The sequence below is a fragment of the Borostomias antarcticus genome (assembly GCF_949987555.1).
Source record: "Borostomias antarcticus genome assembly, chromosome: 3".
In the NCBI taxonomy this organism is placed as follows: domain Eukaryota; kingdom Metazoa; phylum Chordata; class Actinopteri; order Stomiiformes; family Stomiidae; genus Borostomias; species Borostomias antarcticus.
The window spans coordinates 32489964-32511110 of record NC_140236.1 but is presented as its reverse complement, the minus strand read 5'-3'; the positions used below and the strand labels follow the sequence as shown (position 1 = coordinate 32511110).

Below are 21147 nucleotides of genomic sequence, written 5' to 3'. Positions count from 1 at the left end.
TATCTGTTTCTGTAGCCACTACTGTGTGTACTGTGTCTGAATGATTTGGTAGTTATCTTACTGTAGCTTCTGATTCATTTCGATACAGCTTCTTTTGGATATGACAGTTACTTTTCTATGCATGTGACGGTAAGCTAAACGATTGCTCTTAATCCAGGAGGAATAATTGATTTTGTGAATGATTCATCAGCCATCTGGCGGAGAGCTCCACTCTCATCATCATCATCATCATCATAGTCGCCCATCTCAGATTAGGCCTCTAGTGGAACATTCTGTTTGCATGTCTTGTGATGTTCAAACATGTATACGACCCTGGTCCTTAGGTTCAAAAAGGACCCGCCTTCACTAAACCCCTAAAATAAAGCAGCTTAGTTGAATTTTAACTTGAATTTTTAAATCTTTTTTGCATGAAGAAACAGCCACAACTGTCATTCATCATAAACTTTGTGAACATCTGGGTTTTCCCTCATATAAAGATCAGTGGACGCCATTCGTTTTTATTAACACACAATAAATACGAGTAAAATAAGATAATATAATACATGGGAAGGGGACGGCGTAGGGGCCGATCTTCAGGACAGGTCTCCAACGTGCCCCCCATGGAGAATGAACAGCAGGCAGTCCCAACTGAATGGGTTTCAATGTCTGAGTCTGTGCCTATCACTTGTCTGAAACCGGTCCGATCCGGTCGTGGGTAGGCTCGCTCATTCAGCTTGTGGGCCAAAAAGAGTCTAAGGAACACCTCCCTCTCGACGGTGGGTCGCTCGGTTCGAGGCAGTAGGAGGGGCCTGGACGCGGCATATGAACAAGGCAATGTTTCACTTTTTCTCATGTTGGGGTCACCAGGAAAAGTTATCAAATTTCAAGTTAAAAAAAAAGATAATTTAAGGGGTTTTATCCGCTGTTAAATATAGTGGCCGGTCATTTTTTTACCTTTACCTGTAAGACGATAGAATGTCTTGAGCAGCCCTGGTGGCTGCTGGTGGCTGAGTGGTTGGTTTTCCAGCCAGTCACTACAGTATGTTAGGTCTGTTTGAGGACTGAAAAACCGGGAGAGAGAGGGAGAGAGACAGCGAGAGGGTGAGAGACAGAGAGAGACAGAGAGAGAGGAAGAGAGAGATATAGAGAGGGAGAGAGAGAGACAGAGAAAGGGAGTGAGAAGCAGAGAGAGGGAGATAAAGAAAGAGAAAATGATGTTAACTATTGGACATCTACCACAAAAACTCAAAACAAGCTTCAATGTTATTTGGCTCTAAACAGACAGTACACGGTGGAAAACTATCTGAGTGCTGTGACTGATGAGAAGAGAGACAGATGAGAGAGAGAAAAACATTGAAGCTCTGCTTGACAAACCAGCAGAGCAGAGCAGTGTGGGAGCACCCCAGCTCAGCACACGGCAACTGTGCTCAGTAAATATACCGTACAACTGTGTTCAGTAAATATACCGTACAACTGTGCTCAGTAAATATACCGTACAACTGTGTTCAGTAAATATACCGTACAACTGTGTTCAGTAAATATACCGTACAACTGTGCTCAGTAAATATACCGTACAACTGTGTTCAGTAAATATACCGTACAACTGTGCTCAGTAAATATACCGTACAACTGTGTTCAGTAAATATACCGTACAACTGTGCTCAGTAAATATACCGTACAACTGTGCTCAGTAAATATACCGTACAACTGTGTTCAGTAAATATACCGTACAACTGTGCTCAGTAAATATACCGTACAACTGTGTTCAGTAAATATACCGTACAACTGTGCTCAGTAAATATACCGTACAACTGTGCTCAGTAAATATACCGTACAACTGTGTTCAGTAAATATACCGTACAACTGTGCTCAGTAAATATACCGTACAACTGTGTTCAGTAAATATACCGTACAACTGTGCTCAGTAAATATACCGTACAACTGTGTTCAGTAAATATACCGTACAACTGTGCTCAGTAAATATACCGTACAACTGTGTTCAGTAAATATACCGTACAACTGTGTTCAGTAAATATACCGTACAACTGTGCTCAGTAAATATACCGTACAACTGTGTTCAGTAAATATACCGTACAACTGTGCTCAGTAAATATACCGTACAACTGTGTTCAGTAAATATACCATACAACTGTGTTCAGTAAATATACCGTGCAGTACAGTACATGCCTACAGCGATGCAGAGCGGACTAGATGGACTCACAGCGTAGCAAAGCATTGCTCAAATTATTATTATTATTATTATTAATCTTCAACGTGATGGTCATGCTCGTTCTCCTAACTACTTTTCTATGTCACTTTACCTTGTTTTTTTTACGTCATATACTGAGCCTTCCTTATAGACGACTTTCCATACAGAAGTCAATTTGATAGGCAATAAAGTTTTCTGAATTTTAATCTTAATGATTAAGTGTGAATGCTGAAGGGAATTGAAGACAGATCACAGCACATGATCAGACTGTGACACACCACGCAGAAGTCTCCGACTCACGGTGACACGATGACACGGTGACATGATGACATGTCATTCTCTTCCCTGTCGCGGCGGTGAGTGGCGCATTGCCTGTGGGCCTTGTCTGTGTGGCGGAGTTCTTCATCTGACAGCTCAGATCCCTGCTGGGGGGGCGTCCTCATTGGATGACAATCCCAGACGTAGAGGTCTGTGTGTGAGGAACTTTTTACACCAGACACCTGTCATGTGCTTGTAGTGTTTACAGTACATGTCATGGTGTGTGTGTGTGTGTGTGTGTGTGTGTGTGTGTGTGTGTGTGTGTGTGTGTGTGTATGTGTGTGTGTGTGTGTGTGTGTGTGTGTGCGCGTGATAGTAGATAGATAGATAGATCTCTTTTCCAGATGTGCCCCTCTTACAAACAACATATACAATAATATAGAAGCAGTGTGTGTGTGTGTGTGTGTGTGTGTGTGTGTGTGTGTGTGTGTGTGTGTGTGTGTGTGTGTGTGTGTGTGTGCGTGCGTGCGTGTGTGTGTAAAAGCCCGCTAGTCCATCCTATAGTGCAGTTCCTCTGACCATGCACCAATCACTAAAGAGCAGAGGGAATGGCTAATGACCAGGAAAGAGGGATGGAGGAGGAGGTAGAGAAAAGGATGGATCGGGGTGGGGGGTAAAAGGGGGGGTGGGGGCGGAATGAGAGAAGAGGGAGGGAGGGATGGAGGGAGGTATACAGTAGAGGGCTGAATCGGAACTCTTCCTAAATTAGATCTTTCCATTTCTGTGTGGACCACGGCGGGTGCTATTTTAGTATCTCTTCTCAAGTCTTAATTAAAAAGGCTGACAACTGCCCCCCCCCCCCCCCACACACACACCCCAAGTCTCGACACCCTGGATTGGGCTTGATCTCCTCTCTCTCTCTCTCTCTCTTTCTCTCTCTCTCCCTCCCTCTCTCTCTCTCTCTCTCTCTTTCTCTCCACTCTGCGCCACACTTTAATTCGATATCTGCCTCACTCACTATACTGTATTATCCTCAAATCATATTACTGGAAATCAGCAGATGGTTTGAGAGGTGAGTCATCGTCAGTGTGTGTGTGTGTGTGTGTGTGTCTGAGAGGATTGGGCAGGTGATTTGTTTTCCGACAGTACGCAGGTATGACGATAACAGTCTGTTGTGCTCTTCACTGTCAACAGGCTGCGTGACTGTGAGGTGTTTATCTGTCATCATACCTCTCTCTTGTGGTCTCTCTCTCTCTAGCTCTCCCACACTTACTCTCTCTCTCACTCTCCTCCCTTCTCTCTCTCTCTCTCTCTCTCTCTCTCTCTCTAGCTCTCCCACACTTACTCTCTCCCTCTCACTCTCCTCCCTTCTCTCTCTCTCTCCTTATCGCTTGCTTGCTGTCTCTCTCTCTCTGTCTCTCTCTCTGTCTCTCTCTCTGTCTCTCTGTCTCTCTCTGTATCTCTCTCTCTGTCTCTCTCTCTGTATCTCTCTCTCTCTGTCTCTCTCTGTGTCTGTCTGTCTCCTTCTCTCTCTGTGTCTGTCAGTCTGTCTCTCTGTCTGTCTGTCTCTCTTTTTCTCTCTCCCTCTCTCTCTCTCCACCTCATTCTCTCTCAGCGCTGGATGAAAGGGTGAATAGAGGGATGGAGTGATGGATGGAGTGATGGATGGAGTGGTGAATGGAGACTGATGAGGCCGGAGAAGGGGGGTCACTGGAGAGTGCCTCTTTCTGCCTCTCCCTCCCTGCCACAGCAACCATAAGAATGTAGAGCCTACAGTAGCAGACTGGGATTGCGTAAGGAGAAATGACAGCCACTGGTCATTTCACCATTTCACAGCACACATGCTCACTTTCTTAGCTGTGGGACTTAGAATAATGTAACCGTTATGCCAAAATGATACCAAAAAGCCACTGGTCAGCGTACTACCGGTAAATTCCCTCACCAACTCCGTAGCCTACTTATGACCTCATCTCCAGCTCTCTCCCCGATTCCAAGTTCTCCTTGTCATTCCTCTTCTCGTTCTAGCAATCTTTTTCTTTCAATCATGCTGCCAATTGCTTTTGCTACCTGTGCTGTCGCGACCCTGTTCCGCCGAAATGACTTTGGCCTGCTTTAGTGCTTAGGGTTCCAATTTATTTTGTTCGGTGTGTGTGTGTGTGTGTGTTGAGTGTTTGTCTGGGCAGCAGCAGTGTGTTCAGTGGTCTTACCTTTTACACTCCAGGACTGGTTCAGGGATCAGAGGGCTGAGGGTCGGGGGTCTAAGCTACACAGCGTCAGCTTCGGGATTCAAGATTTCTTTGTCACATCATGTAACGTACAGTACGTGTACAATCACAGTGAAATGTTCTCTCACACAACTTCCCTCCTCCGTTCCCTACACTGGCTCCCTGTAGCGGCTCGCATCCAAAACTCTGGCGCTGACCTACAGGGCAATTTTAGGAACAGCCCCCTCCTACCTCCAGGCCATGGTCAAACCCTACACCCCCTCCCGACCGCTACGCTCTGCTACCTCAGGGCGACTGGTTGCCCCGTCACTCCGAGGCTCCTGCGGTCAATCGACACGGTCACGGCTCTTCTCTGTCCTGGCCCCGCAGTGGTGGAATGAACTGCCCACTGATGTCAGGACAGCAGAGTCGCTGCCCATCTTTCGTCGCAGGCTCAAAACTCATCTCTTCAAGAAGTACTACAACAATCCTCCCACCTAAGCACTTATTGTATTATATTATATTGCACTGTACTTTAGATTGCGATTCTTGCACTTTGCCTTCAGCACTAGATTATGCTCTTAGTCACTTGTTTTAGAAAGAAGATGCACTTGTGAGTTCTGGCAAGTGGTAGTACATTGGCTCTTCCTACGTTAAATGCAATTATTGTTAGTCGCTTTGGATAAAAGCGTCTGCTAAATGACTGTAATGTAATGTTGCTGCCGACGACAAAATTATGATAACAGATAGACTCCAATACTCCATTTACAAATTACAAGTTACAAATGTACATAATAACAACAATTTCTATACAGTATAAAATAAGGGTAAGAAAGATAGATATTGGTCTGGATGGATTATGTACATGCTATATATGGATATGAGGGGTATATGGACATTTGCATTTGGTTATGTGCAGTAGATATTCTATATACACTACTCTAGATGTTCTAGATTGAGTTATTCAGGTGCCAGATGGCTTGCGGGAAGAAACTCTTCCTGAGCATCTCTGTGCCGTCATGTGAGTGTGGTATCTTTTCCCTGACCGTAGCAGAGAGAACAGTCTGTTTCCTGAGTGGCTAGGGTCTTTGGTGGTCTTTGGTGTAGATGTCCTCGAGGTGCGTTCAGCTGACTGTACCACTCAGGGCCTTGCGATCCTGAGAGCTGCTGTTCCAGTACCAGGTGGTGATATTCCCAGTCAGGATGCTCTCGATCGTGGATGAGTAGAAGCTCTGTCGAATCTGGTGGGACGCTCTGAATTTCCTCAGTTGTCTGAGGTGGTCCAGTCTCTGACGTGCTTTCCTCACCACAGTGTCTATGTGAGTTGACCATGTCAGGTCCTTGGTGATCTGGACGCCAAGGTACTTGAAGCTTGGCAAATCGAGAGTTTAACATGTTTTTGAATGATTTTTCACGGTGCCCACCCACATCCATTGTATGACCAAAACGGTGGTAGAGCAATTATCAGACTTTCTCAAGTGCTAGTTTTGTCAACGTTTTGATCTGAACCATTGTAAATGATCATAAGTAACCTTAAAACAGGGCTGAACATGCATTTTCCCTTTACTACTCCTTTAAGAACAGAACTTAAGAAGATATTGGTGAATGAGGCCCATTAACGTTACTGCTCATTATTTCGGGAGACTGTTTTGCCACAGGTACCAATCGGGGGTTACATTCTACTGGGGGGCAGAACAGCAGTCAGAACACAGTCTCTGATTGGCCCGGTCAAAACGTAATCGGAGAGAAATCGTTCGAGATAGGGGGGGGGGGAGTCCAGACTGAACTCACGAAGATCAGGATGGTCTCATGAGGCTAACAGCATCACCACACATATCTCCCCCCCCCCCTCTCCTCTCTCTCCCTAGCTCCTTGGTCACTTGACGCATCAGAGAAATGACAACATTTCCATGTTATAATGAGTTGCTTCATGTTTGCTCCCTGAGCTAATGAGTCTGACCACGATGGCATTTCTATCACTGCTTGCTCACTGAAGGATGTGGATCAAGTAATTGAGCAACAGGATATAATCATTTTGTGTGTGTATGTGTGTGTGTGTGTGTGTGTGTGTGTGTGTGTGTTCCCGTACTGCAGCATATATGTCCGCGTGTCTAAATTCCTAAATAGCAGTTTTCAGCACCATCCTCCCACACAACTCAGCCTAAAAGCAGACTGCTCTCCTCTCTCCTCTGCTCTCCTCTCATCTGCACTCCTCTCTTCCCATCTTCTCTCCTCCCCTCTCCTCCTGTCTCCTCTCCCTCTCCTCTCCTCCCCTATCCTCCTCTCTCCTGTCCTCTCCTATCATCTAATCTCTCCTCTCCCTTTCTGTCCCTTCCTCTCATCTCCTCTTCCCTTCTCTCCTCTCCCCTTCTCTCCTCCTCTACTGCCCCCTCCTCTCCTGTCTTCTCCTCCCCTCCTCCCTCTTCTCCTCTCCTCTATTCTCTTCTCCCTTCTTCTCTCCCCTCCCTTCCTCTATTCTCCTCTCACCTCCTCTCCTCTTCTTTCCCCTCCTCTTCCCTCCCCTCCTCTCCTCTCACCTCCTCTCCTCTTCTGTCCCCTCCTCTTCCCTCCCTTCCCCTCCTCTCACCTCCTCTCCTCTTCCCTCCCCTCCTCTTCCCTCTCCTCCCCTTCCCTCTCCTCCTCTTCCCTCCCCTCCTCTCCTCTCTCCTCCTCTCCTCTTCCCTCCCCTCCTCTTCCCTCTCCTCCCCTTCCCTCTCCTCCTCTTCCCTCCCCTCCTCTCCTCTCTCCTCCTCTCCTCTCACCTCCTCTCCTCTTCCCTCTCCTCCCCTTCCCTCTCCTCCTCTTCCCTCCCCTCCTCTCCTCTCTCCTCCTCTCCTCTCACCTCCTCCCCTCTTCCCTCTCCTCCCCTTCCCTCTCCTCCTCTTCCCTCCCCTCCTCTCCTCTCACCTCCTCTCCTCTTCCCTCCCCTCCTCTTCCCTCTCCTCCCCTCTCCTCCTCTTCCCTCCCCTCCTCTCCTCTCTCCTCCTCTCCTCTCACCTCCTCTCCTCCCCTTCCCTCTCCTCCTCTTCCCTCCCCTCCTCTCCTCTCTCCTCCTCTCCTCTCACCTCCTCCCCTCTTCCCTCTCCTCCCCTTCCCTCTCCTCCTCTTCCCTCCCCTCCTCTCCTCTCTCCTCCTCTCCTCCCCGTCTCTCCTCTACTGTCACCACATACTGTAGACCCATATACTCTCTCTATTCTGTAAGTGTGTGTGTGCCTGTGCATCTACAGGTGTGTGTGTGTAGGTCAATCAATCAATCAATTAAAGCTTTATTTGTGTAGCGCATTTCATACCCAGAGGCAACACAATGCGCTTTACAGAGAACAAGGGAGGTGGGCATACGACTCACCACTACATATTCCAGAGGGAAGCAAAAAAACAGAATCACCCAGGGGCCAGATAAATGAGCTGTAAAAATTCTTCCCTGACCCCTCTCAACGAGGCGATCGAGCAAGCTCCTGGAGTATGTTTGTCTAAGAACATTTATAAAGCAATACATTACATTAAATTACATTTTCAGAGTAAGAGAGGCTAAAAATATCATAGGAGAGACATGGCAAATACTGGTGTGTGCTTGCCATGGCCCAGGCCTAAAGCCGGAAGTGGGCTGGTGTATATCTGTGTGTACATGTGTGTACGTAGGTGGTGGGCATGAGTGTACTTGCATAGGTTCTCCTGGGTGTGTGTGTGTGTGTGTGTGTGTGAGGTATTCTAATCTAACTGGCCTGTGTGTCTAGGATCCTGGCCACAGCTGGAGCTCACATGAACATCCCTGTGGACCTGCGCACCCTGAGAGCCGTCAGAGTACTGAGGCCCCTCAAACTGGTGTCTGGCATCCCCAGTGAGTACTACTCTCACACACACACACACACACACACACACACACACACACACACACACACACACACACACACACACACACACACGTACACTATGGGGGGTGGGAAGTTCCACGTTTCGCAGGTCTGTGTGTGAGTGTGTGTGTGTGTCTGTGTGTGCGTCTATGTGGAACTTAGTGAAAAATTAGACGCCCGCACACACACACACACACACACACACAACACACACACACTCACACGCACACCTTATCCTTGCAAAGACATAGTTAGGGAATCAGACAATCAGATCGCTGTGATTTGCATATATCTTTAGCAAAGATAAGGTGTGCGTGTGAGTGTGTGTGTGTCTGCGTGTGTGTGAGTGCGTCTATGTGGAACTTAGTGAAAGATTTGACGCGCACACACACACACAGACACACACACGTTCATTCGAGTGAACTAAGTTCACTAAGTTCCACATAGACGCACTCACACACACACAGACACACACATGCAGACCTGCGAAACGTGGCACTTCCCACCCCTCATAATACCACACTGTGTTGAGTGTGTGTTTGTGTGTGTGTGTGTGTTTGTGTGTGTGTGTGCGAATGTGTGTGCGAATGTGTGTGTGCGTGTGTGTGTGTGTGTGTGCGAATGTGTGTGTGTGTGCGTGTGTGTGGCCTGCAGGTCTCCAGATTGTCCTCAAGTCCATCATGAAGGCCATGGTTCCTCTGCTCCAGATCGGCCTGCTGCTGTTCTTCGCCATCCTCATGTTCGCCATCATCGGCCTGGAGTTCTACAGCGGCAAGCTGCACCACACCTGCATAGCCCAGCCCCACATCCTGGGTAAGTCAGGGAGGAGAGGGGGGGGGGGGGTAGAGAGGTTGAAGAAAGAGAAAGACAGGGAGAGAGAGAGGGAGATAGAGAGAGAGAGAGATAAAGAGAGCAGGGCGATGTTCAGGTATCTCTGTGGCAGAGAGCTCATAGTTGCTCTGCTGTTCTCTTCCGTCAGCCGCGTTCAGATGTTAAACTGCTCTGTTTGGCCGCTGGCCTGGAGTCATTTACCGTACACGCCCCTGTTGAACACCCACGTCCAATCATGTGGTGTGGTGGATTGTGTTTGCCCTGATCCCTGGGCCTCTCATATCAGCACATGGCATTAATGCTTAAACAAGCATCCCTCTCATTCATCAACCGCTGCACGCCACGCCCACACACTCAGCAGGTTATAATTATTGTCCTCCTAGGTCACCGTAGTCATAATGATAGGTCAGACCTATGTACGTCCTCGGATTACTAATCCTGCTGTTGTTCTTGTACCACCCCGGTGTGTGTGTGTGTGTGTGTGTGTGTGTGTGCGTGTGTGTGTGTGTGCGTGTGTGTGTGTGTGTGTGTGTGCGTGTGTGTGTGTGTGTCAAGTCAAGTTACCTTTATTTATATAGCGCATTTAAAAACTACAGGGATTGAGCCAAAGTGCTTTCCAGTCATTATACTGTAACTCAGTTACAATAAAATAATATTAAGAATAAAACAGATTGTAAATTAAAATCACAGTGCAATATATTAACACAATGATGTACATGAAACAGATAGAAGTACAGTATACAAGGAATAAAATGAGTAAAGTAAAATATAAAATAAACAAGATAAAATAACTGCCTAAAATCAACATCAAATTAAAAACACAGTGAAAGGATATTTGTAAAACAATAAGTATGTAACTATGTGTACCCATGTGTCTGTGTGTGTGTGTGTGTGTGTGTGTGTGTGCGTGTGTGCGTGCGTGCGTGTGTGTGGGTGTGTACAGTGGGAAAACTGACAATACGTCTTACAATCCACCAAACAGCCCTGAACACACATGCGGTACACAATAGCATATCTGGCTGCACCTGGAGGCCTGAGGCAGACAAACACGGCAGGCCTGCTGTAATTACACACAACAATGCACAGCAGCGCTGCACTGATCATTGTACTGCCACAGATGTCATCCGTTTTCAGTGACCAGATCACATTGTGGCTCCATGGGTTAGTCTGAGCAGAATTATGGATGACAACACCCCCACTCAACGATCGCATTTCTTCACCTCTCTGTCACACCCCATAAACTATGAATGTAAAAAAATAAAACTACAAATTCACAACAGATCTAATAACAGATTTATAGTCTATGGAAATATAATATTAACAATAATGCATCATAGCGCTGTCCACGTCAAGATTTTTGTTTGTACTGTCTGCTCAAAAACAGTATAAAAAGTGCAATTGTGTTCATGACAACTGTACCTTTAAACTACAGCACAGCCATAACCATGATGATACTCCTGTTTCCCCCAATTCCCTCTTTCCTCCTCCTCACCTCTTCGTCCTCTTCCTCCTCCTCTCCTCCGTGCTCCCTCCTCTGTCCCACCTCCTCCCTCCATCCTTCTCTCCCTCTGCCAGAGAACGAGACGGTGGACTCGTCCGAGTCTGAGTTTCCGTGCGGTGTGCGTAAGTGTCCGTACAGGTACAGCTGCCGGGACACCTGGATCGGGCCCAACGACGGCATCACGCAGTTTGACAACATCCTGTTCGCCGTGCTCACAGTGTTCCAGTGCATCACCATGGAGGGCTGGACTACCGTGCTCTACAACGTGAGGCTTTCCACGTCCCCCCGTCCCTGTCTCTCTGTCCCTGTATCTCTGTCCCTGTCACTGTCCCTGTCTCTCTATTCCTCTTCTCTCTCCCTGTCTCTGTCACTGTCCCTGTCTCTCTAGTCCTCTTCTCTCTCCCTGTCTCTGCCCCTGTCACTGTCCCTGTCTCTCTAGTCCTCTTCTCTCTCCCTGTCTCTGTCCCTGTCACTGTCCCTGTCTCTCTAGTCCTCTTCTCTCTCCCTGTCTCTGTCCCTGTCACTGTCCCTGTCTCTCTAGTCCTCTTCTCTCTCCCTGTCTCTGTCCCTGTCACTGTCCCTGTCTCTCTAGTCCTCTTCTGTCTCCCTGTCTCTATCTCTGCCACTGTCCCTGTCTCTCTAGTCCTCTTCTCGCTCCATGTCTCTGTCCCTGTCTCTGTGTCCCTGGCTCTGTATTTACCCCTGACCCCTATCCTTATCTCGCCCTGTATCTGTCTACAGTATGTCCCTCCCTTTCCTTTTCCCTCTCCTTCCTGTCTCTCTCTCTATCTGTCTGTCTGTCTGTCTGTCTGTCTGTCTTTTGGTCTGTCTCTCTCTCTCTCTATCTGTCTATCTGTCTGTCTGTCTGTCTGTCTGTCTGTCTGTCTGTCTGTCTGTCTGTCTGTCTGTCTGTCTGTCTTTCTGTCTGTCTGTCTGTCTGTCTGTCTGTCTGTCTGTCTGTCTGTCTGTCTGTCTGTCTCTCTCTATCTGTCTGTCTGTCTGTCTGTCTGTCTGTCTGTCTGTCTGTCTGTCTGTCTGTCTGTCTGTCTGTCTGTCTATCTATCTATCTATCTATCTATCTATCTATCTCTCTCTCTCTCTCTCTCTCTTTAATGTCCTTCTTCATCAAGACCAATCAATCAATCAATCAAAGCTTTATTTGTGTAGCGCATTTCATACCCAGAGGCAACACAATGCGCTTTACAGAGAACAAGGGAGGTGGGCATACGTCCCACCCCTACATATTCCAGAGGGAAGCAAAAAAACAGTATCACCCGGGGGCCAGATAAGTGAGCTGTAAAAATTCTTCCCTGACCCCAATACTGCACACTGGTAGATAACTCACTAGATACTCCGTCGATAGCTGATAACTCAGTGGAAAAATCAATAAATACTCAGTAGATAACTCACTAAATACTCAGTAGACAACTCAGTAAATACTCAATAGATAACTGGTAGATACTGTAACTGAGTATATACTGTAACTCAGTTGCTAAGTCAGCAGATACTAAAATATAAACATTCAGGAGATAACTGGTAGATAATTCAGCAGGTAACTGGTAGATAATTCAGCAGGTAACTGGTAGATAATTCAGCAGGTAACTGGTAGATAACTGGTTGATTCAGACTAGGTACTCTAGATTCTCTGGGCGCTGGTGACAGCGTAGACAGTTTCAGATGAGTGGTGAGGCCGAGGTGGCGGTGATGGTGCTCTCTGCTTGTCTGGGGCTCGGCTTCTCATTTCCATCTCATCTCCATTCACCCGGCGGTCTGCCTGCACGGAGAGGAGAAGGAGGAGGAGGAGGAGGAGAGGAGGCACGGAGAATAGATTCCATCTATACTTAGCTGGCTGGCTGTTCCTGTCTACCCACCTGCTGTCAAGGACAGTTAGGAAGAAGAGGAGGAAGGAGGGAGAAGAAGGAGGGGGAGGATGAGGAGGGAGGAAGGAGGGGGAGGATGAGGAGGGGGAGGAAGGAGGGGGAGGACGAGGAGGGAGGGTGCAGGAGGACGGGAGAGGAAGTGGAGGCCGGAGGAGGAAGAGTAAAAAGAGGGGGAGAGGCATAAAGAGTAGGAGAGGAAGGGAACCTCTGCTCCTCCTCTTCACCTCCAAGGATGTTAATGTATTTTTATACTTGGTTTTAAAAATAAGAGCACGCGAGTGGTCGGTCAAGCTGGTTTTAAACAAAGGCAATAGTTTTATTCTGTTACGATTCTGCAGAGTCGGACTCTAGCACAGGAAGTGAATCCAGGCAGAGTGAGTCCGATTTGGACGAGATCGATAGGTTATATAGTGAAAAAGGAAGTGACATAGTTTCAGGATGAAGAGGACAGGGAAGTGATGTCACACAGGGAATAATTTGTAGTTTTAACAGACTGATCTATGAGAACGAACTACAGAGTTAGAACAACAGTCAAGTAGGAAAACAGAACACTTTGTTGAGACTTGAAATTCATTCACAAGGATCTTACAGTAAAACCTAAACAGCGAAAGCGTCAGAGACGCCACCGACTCGCCGGCTCTCCGTCGGCGCCGGCATGTCATCGCACCTCACCTGACACCTCGTTCTGACGCAGGGGTAGAGGGAACAGCCGGAGAGAGGGGAGGAGAAAACAGCAGCCTCGTAGGGCCCTCACTGACTGCGTAGCATAGCACAGCAGGGCTAGAAGCTAGCGAGACTGTGAGTCTTGCTCTGTGCTCTACTGCTCTTTATCTACACTGACTGGAAGCAGGCGATTAGGAGGTAGTGATTGTATTAGGCTGAGTTATGGTATGATAATGAATGAGCTTTATTGAAAAATGAAAGGAGACAGTGGCGAGGAGAGGGAGGAGGAGAGGGGAGAGAAGTGTGCGGAGGGGAGATACGCGAGAGGAGGAGAGGAGGAGAGGAGGAGAGGGAGAGTGGAGGGGAGAAGAGGAGGACTACGGTAGTAGACTCTCAGAAATTAATCTAATACTGTTTACTAAATTCCTCTCAACAGGAACTGACACAGACGCGCGTACACACACACACACGCACGCACGCACACAGACACACACACACACACACTTGCTTACTTTGCTTATGGTTGTCCATCGAATCCGATGATTCACGTCAACTTATGTTCTTAACGGTGAGTTCTTTGGTGACTAAAGAGTCCAATCCTGGAACCACATGTTCTATTGCAGGTGGGACATGTAAGTTGTGCTGGGGGGCAGTGGTCCTGGCAGTGATGGGTGTGTTCCTCCTGAGTCTTCGTTGCTGTCTTCTGGCAGTCCTGTCCTCCTCCAGCCTGTGAGTTCCTTCCAGGCAGCTCTGCCGCCAGGAGTCACGGTCAGCAGCAGCAGCCTCAAGGTTCTCAGGCCTGATGTTGCATTTCCTTAACGAGGTCTTCAGCTGGTACCTCTTTTTCGGCCCTCCTGCCAAGCGCTGGCCATGGTGTAACTGGCCATACAGCCCTCTGCAGGGCAGTCGGTCCTGGGGCATCCGGATCACATGTCCAAGCCATCGCAGTTGGTGCTGGGTGATCATGGCCTCCATACTCCTGCAGTTGGTCTTTGCGAGTATTTCAGTATGAGGCACACGATCACGCCAGGTGAGACGCCCAGGATGCGCTGTAGGCATCCGACGTGGAAGTGCTCCATGGACTTGATGTGACGGCTGTATGTGGTCCATGCTTCACAGCTGTAGAGGAGGGTGTCACCGAGGTCAAAGAGGAGACCTGCGCAGAGAAGTTTTTTAAGTGCCACAGGGGAGCCACACACTCACACGCAGACCTGCGAAACGTGGCACTTCCCACCCCCCATAGTGTACGTGTGTGTGTGTGTGTGTGTGTGAGAGTAGTACTCACTGCGCAAGCCTCAATAGCACTACTTGACTGTAGAAGGGTGAACTCTGGTGGCAAGGGAGGCCCAAGACAACCAGCCCCCTCCCCAGCCGCAGACAGCTGCCGGTTCCTCAGTCTGTCGAGGTCCGCCTGCGCGTTTTCTCTCAGGGTGTGCTCCCCTAGCCTTCTGTCCTCCCAGACTAACCCACAAGGCAGTGGGGCAGTGGTTGGCTGATGCCAGGACGTGTCCACAACTGTGGGCCTGCACATCACACCTCTGGGGACCGCTGCAGCTCCGAGATCTCCTGCCACGTTTGCCTGGAGCCGCAAGGCCCCAGTTAGCGTGCCTGGCCACGCGGAGGCCTGGCAGGAGTCTTGGTGATGGAGAGGCTATGTACTGGCAGGAGAAGACTTACACCAGAGGCTGCTTCTCCTTTCACCACAAGGGCTAGCCAGCGTCAGTATTTGAGAGCGAGAGGTTAGCAAGCAGGTAGGAAGTAGGCATGCAACCTTCCCTCTATCTATTGCATTAGGCGCATCACAACACCCTGTGGGCTAGGCCCACACACACACACATACACACACATACACACACACACTCCATCTGTCTCTCCCAAACAAACATTCAAGCCATTAAGCCAACAGGATTCCTACCTGTGAGAAACTAGGTGTTGTGTTTTCTGTATCTGTGGCTTCATACAGAGCCCTGATACAGATCCCATTCCCAGCACTCTACTCATCTGTCCAGACTCTCCCTTCATCCATTCATCCATCCATCCATCCATCCATCCATCCATCCATCCATCCATCCATCCATCCATCCATCCATCCATCCATCCATCCATCCATCCATCCATCCATCCATCCATCCATCCATCCATCCATCCATCCATCCATCCATCCCTCCATCCATCTATCCATCCATCCATCCATCCATCTATCCATCCCTCCCTCCCTCCCTCCCTCCCTAGGGGCGGAACCAGTTCAGCACTTGATCAGAGAGACCGATAGAGTTTTGGAGGCACTAGAAGACGATGGAACGTTCAACGTTGCACTCAGGTCCAGAAGAATCAGGAGGCAGGGGGAGCCAGCATCAGCAGCCATCAGACTGAGGTTTCAGTGCTGTGGGCCGGCCGGAACCAACACCTTTGAGAGAAAGGGGAGGCTGAAGATACAGTAGGCATGTAATTTGCCAGAACGTCTGAATCTAGGGTAGGCTTTTTTAGAAGGGGGTAATTACAGCAGTCTTGAGTGCAAGGGGGACACGGCCTGATTGGAGGGACTGGTTAATCACCCGGGTGATCAGAGAACTGAGAGCATGAGGTGCATGATTTCAGCAGGGCAGTTGGAATAGGATCTAGGGCAGATGTAGATGAATTAATTGTGAAAGAGATTCCTCCCTGGGCTTCTTCAGAGGAACAGGAGAGAGGCGGAGGTGGTGCGGGTCGAGGATGGGGGGGAGACAGAGTTTTGTTGCTGGAGATGAGAGACCTGGGGTACGTTAAAATTTAGCGAACGTAGCAAACATTTGCGAACGTTTGCAAACTTTTTTCAGTTAGCTGTGTGCTCACCGTGAAGGTTTTCAAGCATACGCGAACGGTCTGAGAAGGTAGTGTACAGTGAATAAAAATAGATGCTGGACTGAGGGAAATGTAATTGTATGATTGATTGAATGAATGAATTGAACACCCGAGGCCCTTTTACTTCTAACAAACATTAAATTAGGTTGTACTAGCAGGACTACATCCAAAATATATCATCCAGACAATAATCGATCACAGAAGGGCTCTTGGTTCAAATCTAACCGCTCAAAGAAAACATGTTCGCCACAAACTTTCGCCTCTGTTCGCTGAATTTGAGCACAGCTCAGATGTTGGCAACCTTTGTTTTTTTAAAAAGTCAATGAACTTGTTTCAGTGGTCCTCTGTGGTCTCTATCGGAGAGTTGGTTTGGAGCTTAAATAATTAATTGTGGAAAACAGGTAGTTTTTGAGCCTCCAGGATTTTTATTTATGAGGTTGGAATAAAATATTGACCGCGCCTCTCTCAGGGCATTGGAGTAGGCTTTTTGGTGATACAGTATGTTTTAAGGTTTCATTTTTCTTAGTTCAGGGGTGAACGAAGGACCAGGGCAAGGTAAGGAAACCACTTGTGTTTTGATGGGAGCATGAAGTTCAAAAATGCCGGGATTCATTGTACAACATAACAGTTTAATTTACTGATGAGAAGGCTTGGTGGGGGGAGGTTAGAAAAGACCTCTGGCAGGCTGGCTGGGCTGAAGGTTTTTCCAGTTCCGGAAATGCATACTGTACAGCGCTTGGACTTTGCTAGCAGAGGCAGGAAAGTCAGGTCAATTTTAACAGCCTCGTGGTCAGAAACACCAAGGTCATTTACCTGGAGGTGCTGATGGAAGCAGAGTGGGTGATGACCAGGTTGATAATGTGACCCGGCTGTGATAGTAGGGACATCTACATGTTACTTCAGGTCAAGACTGAGCATGCTCAGAAAGTCAGCAACAAAAAGACCTGAAGAGGAGCTGACATGAATGTTGAAATCCCTGAGGATAATTCAGGTGGAGCAGAGAGAGGTGAAGAGATCATAGAATTCAGGGATGAATGTTGGGTTAGGTTTGGGGGCGAGGGGGTACAGTATACACGTAGAATGGTCATGGAGTAGGGAGATTTACATTTTATTGTTAGACATTCAAAAGAAGACATTTCCGGCAATGGCAGGAGGGACATTTTTTCACCTCAGCTTGGTGTATTGCGACAATACAGCTTGCGACAAAATAACGCCAAAAACAGGCGCTAACATGTTAGTACATCTGCCTTTATGTGAGAGAGAGCGGTCTAGAGACAGAGTGGGTATATATAGAGGAGCAAAGTGTTACAGTAGCTACAAACTGATGTGTGTGTGTGCGCGCGTGCATTTATGTGTGTGTAGGCCTACTATACTTTATGAGTGTGTGTGTGTGTGTGTGTGTGTGTGTGTGAATGCCTGTACATTTGTGCACGCGTGCATTTATGTGTGTGTAGGCCTACTATACTGTATGAGTGTGTGTGTGGGGGGGGGTGGTGTGTACTGTATGTGTGTGTGAGTGTGTGTGTGTGTGTGTGTGTGTGAATGCCTGTACATGTGTGTGTGTGTATGTATGTGTGTGTGAATGCCTGTACATGTGTGTGTGTGCGTGTGTGTGTGCATGTGTGTGCATGTGTGTGTGTGTGTGTGTGTGTGTGTGTCATTACTGGTCCTTGTTCAGCTCTAATGGCCCTTTAATGGACCCCTGGTGTCTGTGCTGGGTTGCATAACATAGGGTAGACACACACTGAGCTCCAGGCTCAGAAGAGAAGGAAGGCTGTTTGTGTGTGTGTATGTGTGTGTGTGTGTGTGTGTGTGTGTGTGTTTGTTACTGACGTGTGTAACAGAAGCTTCTACATATTTAACACAGTGTGAATTTGGAAGGAGAGCTGAAATACGTATCATGTTTTATTCTGAGAGATGTTTTCTGCTTCTGAAGGCTTCATGTAAAAAGTTCTTTGTGCTTCATAGTTTCTCACCTGTGACTACGAATCACCCTGTTTATATTTGAACCTTTATTTAAGCAGGTTAGGCAGACCAACATACTCCATTTTGATGGAGCTCAATCGCCTTGTTGAGAGGGGTCAGGGAAGAATTTTTACAGCTCACTTATCTGGGAGGGAGGGATGGATGGATGGAGGGAGGAATTTTTTTGCTTCCCTCTGGAATATGTAGAGAGTGGGTCGTATGTCCTCCTCCCTTGTTCTCTGTAAAGCGCATTGTGTTGCCTCTGGGTATGAAATGCGCTATACAAATAAAGCTTTGATTGATTGATTGAGGTTAGTCTCACTGAGATTAAAAATCTGTGTTGAAAGAGACCTGGTCAATAAAACAGCAGTACTAGAAAATTCCTGCATACCGTAAAACATAACCGCACTTATGTTGTGACGACTCAGCGGAGATTAATCAAGGTGTGGCTCATCTATGGGCCAAAGACATGGTAGAGAACAGGGATCCTGGCTGCTAACCAGTGCTGCTGCATGCTGTCTCCCTCCAGACCAACGACGCCCTGGGCCCCACCTGGAACTGGCTCTACTTCATCCCCCTCATCATCATCGGATCCTTCTTCGTCCTCAACCTGGTGCTGGGGGTCCTCTCAGGGTAGGTACCCCCCTGGTATCCCTTATGCAAAGAAAACATATTAACTGTCTGCAGTATGCAAAATGTATGGAGGAAATATACAGAATAATATATGATACATACATAATATATTGAATAATACATAAGAAATGGCCACTTTTCCACTGCTGTGGAAATATATCACTGAGGGGACTGCTAGGGGGGCCCTGGAGCGTGCCAGGGAGATTTTTCTTCTAGGGTAAATCAACTAATACAAATGTCCTAGCTAACTATTTTATGTTTTGGAGTGTGTTTTCCACTCAGCTCCATTCCAGTGGCTCGATAGACAAGAGCAAAATCAATAAGAAACTCGATACTCTGAGAGAAAAAAAAAAGTCTGGATTATGCAACACTGGCGGAACCAAGTCCTCATAGTAATGTTGTGCTGTGTGTATTGGCTCTGCCTTGACAACTAAGCTAACTGTCACCTCTAACTGTCACCTGTTAAAGTTCCTTGGAACTTTTTCCTTCTGTTTAGCAGGAATTTAATTTGTGAATGTGACTTCTATGAGGACTGGAATTGTAGTAGTTATTTCTATGCTTATTAGATTGTTTCATTTGGTATGTTTGATGAGTAAATCTGTTATGTAGTACAGATGGTAGAGTCTGGTGGGAGGGGCGTGTAGTATTTAAGCAGCCTCACTGCAGACCTGAGGGGGGGTTCTTTTTTTTGACTGGGAGGGCTAGGCTATACCATGCGGTTAGCCTAGCTCAGCAGTTGTTTTGTCCTGTTGGAGCACTGCAATAAACACCCTTGCACCTTGCGACGTTGTCATCATTGGAAGAAGTTGGTTTTGAACCCTTTTCGTGACACTTGTTGAGCTGGTCATTTTAAAGTTTAGAGTTTTAGTGTGGGCACCCCTGCTGTAGGTCTACAGAGGGGACCGTGGCGGAGCTAGCCAGGGCCAGCCCACTCTTACCTCTCGCCACAATGAGCCTAACCACTATTCTCATGATGAACATGTCAGGAGACATTGATTTGTTTAAAATGTATGATGCACTGAGCGCCAACTTCCCAATAATCCTACTTAGCCTACTGTACCTGAACGTCAGTGTGAACACCACACAGGCTGAGCAGAGTGAGGTGGATTGTGAAAGATGTGTTTTTCATTGGCTAGCACAGTTGTGGGTCAGCTAGCAGATGCCGTCAAAATCACATTCACATTTGGCAAAGCAGTTCCTGCACAACATTTTATTTAATATAAATATATAATAATAATGTTATTATTATTATTATTATTATTAATAATAATAATAATAATAATAATAATAATAATAATAATATATAAATATTATTTTTGTCATGCATGACTAGCTGGCTGACTGGTTGGATGACATTGCTTTTATACACAATGTATTTGAGTTAATGAGTTTTGTAGAAAGGTTAACGTGGGTTAAGGTTAATCTCTACTGCTTAGAGAGAGACCGAGCCCTCCCCCCCCCCCTCTCCTCTCCTCTCCTGTCCTCTCCCCTCCTCTACCGTCCTCTCCTCACCCCTCCTCTCCCCTCCTCTCCTCTCCCCTCCTCTACCGTCCTCTCCTCACCCCTCCTCTCCCCTCCTCTCCTCTCCCTTCCTCTACCGTCCTCTCCTCACCCATCCTCTCCCCTCCTCTCCTCTCCCCTCCTCTACCATCCTCTCCCCTCCTCTACCCTCCTCTACTGTCCTCTCCCCTCCTCTCCCCTCCCCTCCTCTACCATCCTCTCCCCTCCTCTACCCTCCTCTACTGTCCTCTCCCCTCCTCTCCCCTCCTCTACCGTCCTCTCCTCACCCCTCCTCTACCCTCCTCTACCCTCCCTCCTCTCTTCACCTCTCCTCTCCTCTCCTCTCCTCTCCTCTCCTCTCCTCTCCTCTCCTCTCCTCTCCTCTCCTCTCCTCTCCTCTCCTCTCCTCTCCTCTCCTCTCCTCTCCTCTCCTCTCCTCACTCCCCCGCCTCTCCTCCCCTCCCCTCCCCTCTCCTCTCCTCTCCTCTCTTCTCCTCCCCTCCCCTCCCCTCCCCTCCCCTCCCCTCCCCTCCCCTCCCCTCCCCTCCCCTCCCCTCCCCTCCCCTCTCCTCTCCTCTCCTCCCCTCTCCTCTCCAGTGATGGTCTTGCTGGTGTGTTCTCTCTAGGGAGTTTGCTAAGGAGAGGGAGCGTGTGGAGAACCGGAGGGCCTTCATGAAACTGAGGAGGCAGCAGCAGATCGAGAGGGAGCTGAACGGATACCGCGCCTGGATCGACAGAGCCGGTACCGGGCCGAACCGCCAAACCGTGAACCATGAGTCAAATTGACTGAATTATCTGGCTTGTCACTGCACTTGACTCCCACCATGAATGT

The 21147-nt window shown here is 47.9% G+C and overlaps 1 protein-coding gene across 1 annotated transcript in view; it reads left to right on the top strand.

Annotated features, from left to right (window-relative positions):
* Positions 1-21147, top strand: part of cacna1ea (calcium channel, voltage-dependent, R type, alpha 1E subunit a) — a gene marked incomplete at both ends in the record, with an annotated part of 140441 nt that overhangs the window by 75882 nt on the left and 43412 nt on the right. The window contains 5 exons of the mRNA XM_084436141.1: positions 8385-8488; positions 9156-9314; positions 10908-11098; positions 18712-18815; positions 20942-21057. Of these exons, the coding sequence (XP_084292267.1) occupies positions 8385-8488; positions 9156-9314; positions 10908-11098; positions 18712-18815; positions 20942-21057 (674 nt within the window). The remainder of the gene's footprint in view (positions 1-8384; positions 8489-9155; positions 9315-10907; positions 11099-18711; positions 18816-20941; positions 21058-21147) is intronic.